The sequence below is a fragment of the Charadrius vociferus genome, unplaced genomic scaffold, assembly GCF_000708025.1.
Source record: "Charadrius vociferus isolate BGI_N301 unplaced genomic scaffold, ASM70802v2 scaffold147, whole genome shotgun sequence".
In the NCBI taxonomy this organism is placed as follows: Eukaryota; Metazoa; Chordata; class Aves; order Charadriiformes; family Charadriidae; genus Charadrius; species Charadrius vociferus.
The window spans coordinates 4,058,064-4,065,751 of NW_009649570.1; the positions used below are offsets into that span (position 1 = coordinate 4,058,064).

The 7,688-nt window shown below is 37.8% G+C and overlaps 1 protein-coding gene across 1 annotated transcript in view; it reads right to left on the minus strand.

Moving 5' to 3' along the window:
• Window positions 1-344: 344 nt before the first annotated feature.
• HECW2 (HECT, C2 and WW domain containing E3 ubiquitin protein ligase 2) overlaps window positions 345-7,688 on the minus strand; it is a 114,742-nt gene continuing 107,398 nt past the window's right edge. The window contains exons 26-28 of the mRNA XM_009890155.1: window positions 7,382-7,467; window positions 5,873-5,985; window positions 345-456 (exon numbers count right to left, since the gene is read on the minus strand). Coding sequence (XP_009888457.1) covers window positions 345-456; window positions 5,873-5,985; window positions 7,382-7,467 — 311 coding nt within the window. The remainder of the gene's footprint in view (window positions 457-5,872; window positions 5,986-7,381; window positions 7,468-7,688) is intronic.

The window sequence follows — 7,688 nt, forward strand, 5'->3', positions numbered from 1 at the left end:
TTTTGGGTAATGTCAGCTTTGCAGTAGCCAGGTTGATCACAACATGGGATCACATTTCTTGTTTGCTCAGAAAATACACTTAAGAAGTTTGGCCGTCCTGAAAAACCATGGATTGCAAGACTTGGTTTTTCCCTGCACATCAGGCACACTCTAGTTTCACTGTAGAGAATTCTGCCACTACCACAATGCTTTTTAATTGCTTCATAAGCTCTTTCATGGAACCTCATTATTTGAATTGCACCGTGAAACAATTTTCCTCTAGGAAATCCAATACAAACGTTCATTCATTCCTTGAGAAGACAGATCCACAAAAGTCCAATGAGCTGGGCACTGTGGTTTGCGTATCACTCAAGTCCAAAAGTACTTGTCTCTTCAACTGCTGTCAACAGTTTTTCATATAACATAGAGAATGATGGATAAGGGGGAAGGTCCAGACGATTGAAACAAGTGTGAGCCCTGAGGGGGGAAAAAAAGAGGAGGTGAAGAAGTACATTCTTTAAAAAGTTCAAAAGAGAACACACAGACTGGTATGTGCTTGCATAGAGATGGGCAGATAGTATTCTTCAGAAAACTTTGTTCTGTCAAATGATGTTTTCCAATTGAACAGGTAGTGAGGTTTAACCTACTTTCTTCTAATTAAAACAAGCCAGTAAGAAGCATTTATGAGGGTCTTTAGAAACACACTGACAGCCCAAAAGGTGCGGGATAAGTTTTATCACTTAAATGTACACGAGAAAAGAATGATATAGCATGGTACAATTCAAATAGTCTGTTTTGAAATCTTGGCTTTAAATGTATTTTCTGAGAAGTAGTATTTTTTTCTGTGCTGATGATATTTGAATACTGTATTTGTAATCATAGATAAGATATTTCAGTACACTGAATATGCATAAGATACTAGATTTGATGAAATATTAAAAAATCCTCTAGATATACAGGAAACAGTCCCACAGAAGTAAAGGACAGACAAATTAGATGCTCTTCCTTCTACATTTCCTTGGCATGTGGATCGTGTTCTTGGGAAGTTACTGCTTGTGTTGATTTACACTATGTACATATCTGGCCCTGCAAGCCAACGACCTTTAGAATAATACTGTTTGTAATTACGCAAAACTATGCACGTACCTCTAGCATACCACCCTGCTTGGTTAAGAGGACAACCGTGTGGTTTATTTCTCAGTTTCTGGAGTCCACCTACCTCAGTTTTTTGACACACTTGGAACTGACGCTCAAAACCTCTTCCAGGGAATAAAAAGGGAGATAATAAAGGTTTCTCCTCATAGAATAATGGATATCATTGCCTGACCTCAGGGCAGGCTAAGGATAATACTTTCTAAAACATTATAGTGGATGAACCTGCTCTAGTGAAATAGATAGCATAACTATTAATGCGATGGGTTCTTGAGGAGGAAATGATGCAAAGAGAAGCTGGAGGAAGCATCTCTTCCACTTTGAAGCTTTGTACCAAAGCTTCACTTTAGACTGATTTTAGAGGATAAAAACCTTTCTGTATTTTGGCAGGTCTCTGTTTGCAAATACTTTATTCTTTTGCATAACACGTCACAGGGTTATTTGAATACAAACCAGCTGAAAACCAAATTTCTGCAGTGACCTGCCCTTCATCAGTATAACCCGTGTTAAGTATAAATGTATAAAAACAATGGAAAGATTGAACAACCTCCCTCCTCGCAGCAAATGCAACTCCTTATTTAACCTTACCACTTCCAGAAATCCAAATGTCTACAAAAGACCTGTACTGAGCTTTCTCTGAGCCGGATAGTGCTCTATGGGAGCAAATTTATTAATTGCCGTTTTAAGTGGCTCTCAGCTGCCAACTATGGGGATGGAACATGAAGCAAACTGGGTTAATCTCATTTGTTAAAAACATAAAGAGTCCACTGCAAACCCTCATTGAAGGGGAAACGTTCACTTAGTTACAGGCTTATAGTGTCATAAAAATATCAGGCTGAAGAAATGTATACACAGTAGGTCATACTATTATTATAAACACAGCCCAAACATCAAATATGCAATCAATTAAAAAAGCATTGAATTTTTCACCCTCCCCAAATACAGCATGCTAGTACATGCTGTATAGCAGAGAGGGCATTTCTCGATCCTGTATTCCAGGGGCCTGGTAAAATTTCTCCACCTTTCCATCCCTCTAAGGCTCCTGAAGGAAAGGTTTCTTTGCACTCCTCGCTTGCCTCTCCAAAACCTTACAAAGTAATATTTAGGATAGAGAGTAAATTATTATTGCAATTCCCACACTTTAAAAAAAAAAAAAAAAAAAGAAAGAAAAAAAAATCCCTTTTGAAGAAAGAGACTGATTTAGACCCAGCAGCAAATGGGCAACTGGAACTCAATGATCCCTTGAGTTCAGTGTAGAGTGTGGAAGAGTCTTAGGCAATTAACAATCTAACCACATGATTCTGCTGCATGGGGCTGACAGCCACTCATTAGAACTATGGATCATGCTGTGTGGGCTGTAAAACCACAAATTATAACAGACACAGTATATAATTAGCAAGGGAATCATTACAAACTGGTTTAATAGTAAGCCGGCATGTTGTTTACATCTATTAAGAGAACTGAGATTTATCTTAATTTTGAGGGCAATTTTGAAAATGCAATCACCTACTTTGGAAAACCAAGCCATTAAAAAAGACAAAAACTGAAGATCATTGTCTTCTGAGGGAATGCATGCCTTTCTCACCCTAGCAAGCAACTTTGTAAGTCGTCAAGTAGAAAGTTTTTTTTCCTCTGGACAGTATTTTTCCCATTCCAACATTTCAAACCACACAGGCACTAACTGTTCATCTTCCTGGACTCACGTTTTATGACAACATGAAAACCATCTCAGTTCCTGAAGTCTAGATTCCAAATTAATCTCCCCTTGATTTTGATTACAGTACTAAAATAGAGTAACTTAGGGTTAAAATCCAGCAGTCAGACATACTATTTGCATGTTAATCATCACATGCACATATATAATGTACAGCAATGAACCTGGAACCAATTTCTCAACATGTAAGCGAATGGAAAGAGTAACAGTCCCTCCGCTAATTTAGCATAAGGCACAATACAGTGCGAGACAAGAAAATAGAAGTGGCATCAGGGATAGAAATAGTTCAGCTAAACCTGTAATAATCAATATTTTCAGGGCCTTTTACATGCTACTGACTTACTAGTCTAAAAGACAGTGATGGAAGCTAGGCCACCTGACATGTGCCTTGCAAAAATCTCATTATTTTGATTCAGCAGAACTGGTTACACAGCAGTCAGAACAGTGGGAACTAGGTAAAAATCCAGTCAATGTTTTTGTGTTTATATTCACAGCTGCTCCAACCACAATCACATACCTAAGTAACTATATTAGTTGCCTTCTGTATCTCAAAATCAAGAAGAGATGGGGAAGGGTATTCTTATGTGTTTTCGGCAGTGCAGTAGTTTTTTTAGAAAGAGAGGAAGAAACATAAAGTCCACTGACTTGCCGAGTCCTAGCTTTTGCCACCCTCATACCAAGTATTACCAAATTTCACAAGCACTCCCACTGAAATCAAAAGGGCAATTTGCAAAGTATAACGCTGCTATGACTGAGTGATGGGGCCTTAACACAAATGCTTTAGTTATCTGAGAATCAGTAATAGTCACAGAGTCCTAGGGCAGCATTCTCAGCAGATCCAGTAATGTGTTTACACACGCAGGGCTTGTCTGGAAACCTCTTGAAAGTTTGCTACTCGGGGTCGTTGTTAACAATGTCTTACCTTCACGCCAGTCCTACTTGGTGTTTGCACAGTAAGTCTTTGAAGCTGGTGAGATGCAAGCTGAAGCTACACTGCACGCAGGAACTAGGTATGTAAAAATGCAAATGCTGCTTTCTGCTCAGGGCTTAGCCCATTTAAGCATAAACGTGGAAGATCATTTATGTTTTTATGAGATCAGGGTTCCATGTAGGAATGCCAAGAATGGCCAGCTCATGACAACTGTAGAAGCTTGTCATACACAGTTGTTTTTATTTTAACAAGTGTGTTGTTGGTTTATTTTAAATCTCACACTTGTATGTTAAAAGCAGAGACAGCAATCACATATTTCCTAACCAAGGGGATCATAAATGAAATTTCAAAGGCATGATACATTCTGTTAAACGTGAAGAGTTGTCATGTCCCTACACTGGCTGAATACGTTATGGTACCAAACATTCTCAACACATTTGCCCATGTTGCACTACAGGAAGCAGTTTTATTCTGCAGTTTATTACAACCAGGGCTCTGGGTAACCTTTTCAGAGGAAATTCTGAGCATCCTGTTCTGGCACGTCCTGACCTTTTCCATGCTGCAAGCTCTGCTTGTTAGCACCAGGAATTCCAGTATTAGAGAATATAATGGAAAAACTCCCATAATCTCTTTTCGTACTTAAACTCACAAGAAAACCTTACATTTTGAAGACAGAAGTTATTTTTTAAAAATAAAAGCTTTTTCTTTCTAAACAGAATCAAAGCTAGCCCATAGGTGAATCATAATCAAAATATAAAGTAGACTTACAGGGCTACAAGGTATTACTAGGCCCCTAAAGATATTAGAGTATTTGATTTGAAATAGAAATCTCAAAGACTTACTTATCTTTAATCCTCAGTTGCCTGGCTCTCATTTGTACTGTAAACTGGCAAGATGGCTTGCTTTGAAGGCCGCCTGCTGTGCCTGTGGATTTCACAGTGCCACTTCTGCGTCTTTGACTATCTCAGTGTGGTTCAAATGGCTGCCTGCAGGCAGGAGCCAACCCAGAAGACGTCTCTGCCTCTGACTTTATGCTGGAGGAAAAAGCTAAGGGTTGTTGGTCAGAGAAACTCTCTGTGTGTCTGACAGAGGCCTTGTTTCTAAAGAGACTCTAAATGCAAGTTATTCCTAAGGAATCTTGTTTAAGAGGAATGGGCTAGTATTAGGGTTGAATTTCCTCCATGGATCAGCCAGCCCAAAACTACCACCACAGGCTATAAGCAGCATACTAAAGCCTGAGATCTGATTAAGTAGAGTTAGTTCACCCACACTCCGCACACTAATCTGTATGTCTAACCACTGTTAACCCATTCTAGAGGCTACAGAATTATAGAACTGGATGAAAGGAAATCTTCCAGAAACATATCAGCCTGATCACAACATAGAAAAGACCAGAACCTGTCATTTTTTGTCAATGAAGTGCCCATGTGAGATGTTTGTTGCATCACTCATATATTATTAGTCTAGTCCTGGTATCATTACCACCGACTTTTGAAAACAACTCTTTCTTGTCCCTGTGCTGCCTCCTAAGTCAAATGACCTCCTCCTCGAAATACACCTCTTCTGCAGTTCATAACTTGGCTCCTCCGTACTTGTTAACTCTTGACATCAGATAGAGCGCAGAAATTACATCACTAAACTATACAGTAAAGGCTGTGTGTCTAATGCAGAAAGTCTGATATTAGCTTTCACTACGACACAGTCGCAAGTGCTATTTGATTTTAATTCATATCAAATTTTGTTTCTAAGTGATGAACTACATGTTCAGGAAGTAAATACTTGCACATTTAATCAAATATAACAAAATAAATTTCTAATCAAAATATAATTCTAATATAATCTTCCATGAAAAAAGCGTTACAACATGGACGTCAGCCACAGCTACGCTGTTTTGTCCATCTTATGAGAACAAAATTGAGTTCAAAGAAAAATAGATGCACCAGATACTGGAACAATGGGGAAGGAAATTTTCATGTAAAGCATAGTATATTTGCATGTTCCGTTAAAACTTTTTTATGTTTCTCAAACAGCTTATCTGTCGACCCGGAAACCGACACTGTAAAGTATCTCTAGCATTCATACACACACAGTTGTACCTTGGAAGAGCAGTGATCTTCCCCCACTTCTCTACGCAGAACCTTCTTGGACCATTGCTCCCCCGCAGAGAGGCAAATCCCTCATAAGGTATGCTGGACGTGCCTGTAACAAACTGCCAGTGCAAACAAAACATCACAGATATTGGATACACAGATGGTGCAGGTTAGAAATTCATTTATATCAGCATACCCACTGAAGTCCAAATGCTTATGTAAAAGCATTTGCAAAACAAGGAAATTTGTGAGACACAAGTAATAAATGCTACTTTAAATGGAGGATAAGGGAAAACAGACCATTTCCTGATAGGGCTCTAGAAGAGACAACTTATCAGATTAATTTCCTTCAAAGGTCTCTCTTTGAAAGAGTAATTATGCCACAGACACGCTGTAGAATAAAACACTATTAATATCACATTACTTAAACTTAGGCCTAAGTCAGTTTTTTCCTTACTGTCTTTATTCTGTATTAAGAGGAACTAATAACAAAGTAACAACACATGATAATGGGTCCGTGTTATGCCTTTTTGGCTATGTCGATTTCAATATCTTTATAAACAGTTTAATGTTAAATACTATACAAAAAGAACTAAATTCTGAAAGTTAGGTAGAATACCCACTGACACTTGCTGAAATGCTGATTTACTTAGAATCTGTCATGAACCGATCAAACATGATTTTTGACAGATCAGAGGCTACTTAATTTTTAATGATGTGGATATGATAAAAACTTTTGAATAACAGATGTGATAGGAACATAAATGCAGACATCTCTGGCTCTCCATCAAATGAGATGTCCCACACTGCTTTTTAAAGACCTTTTTAAAGTACTGACTTAAAAAAAGGAAAATCTTTCGTCACACTCATATAGGTAACTCAATGACCAGATGCAAATTCTGAGTTGTTAAAAACAGTGGATTTCATAATAGATCAAGAACATGGTATGGCTTGGGGTGAGGGTTTGTCTGTTTCTTTACAGGTATGATGGACATAACCCGAATTTAAAAAATTTAACTCAATAGTAAACCCTCTGTTTAGAGGTTTTTGTCCATCAGCAGGACAACTGGATTCTGCAGGCTGACTTAGTGAAAATGGAATTGGACTGATTTCCAGGTTTTCATCATTATTTTCTAATTTGAGGCACTTTAACTTCCATGTAAGCTTTCTCCTTCCTAAGCTGTACAAATATTATTAAAATTTCTACCTAATGATCTAACCAATTACACAGTTTTCTATCTTTACTAGTCTTAATGTACATTTAATCAAACAATAGTAAAGGATTATTAACATCAGATACTTTATCTTAAATGTATTTTTAACTTAGAAAACTATAAGAATAGCTGTGAGCTTCAGTCACTTAGAATTATTACAGTATGTCTCTGAGGATTGTAAGGTTATTCCCATTAGGCAGCATCACCATAGTTTTTTGATACCATAAGCCTGAATGGAAATAGTTTAGCCTCTAATTTTAACATTGCAGACTATTTCTACGCAGATCGGCCTATTTCTTACCTGTAAAAGTCTTAATCGTTGTTCATTGTTGAATCTTTCCACAGCAGCCCAGAACCACCGAATTACAATGTGATTGTCATGATAACCTGTTAAAACAAGAAGATCCTTTATACCTTTAAGTGCTACAAAAGTGATTCAGAGCTAAGTTTTTCCTAGTTCAGCCCTAGTCACGATGATGCTGTATTTCTTATCCAATTGCAGCAAAAGACAGGAGCAGAGAGAAAACCACTCCTGAAATGATTAAAAATCTTAAAGGCAGAGAATTCATTTACTAGGAGTGAAATCTCTTCTGCAAGCATTTTTCACA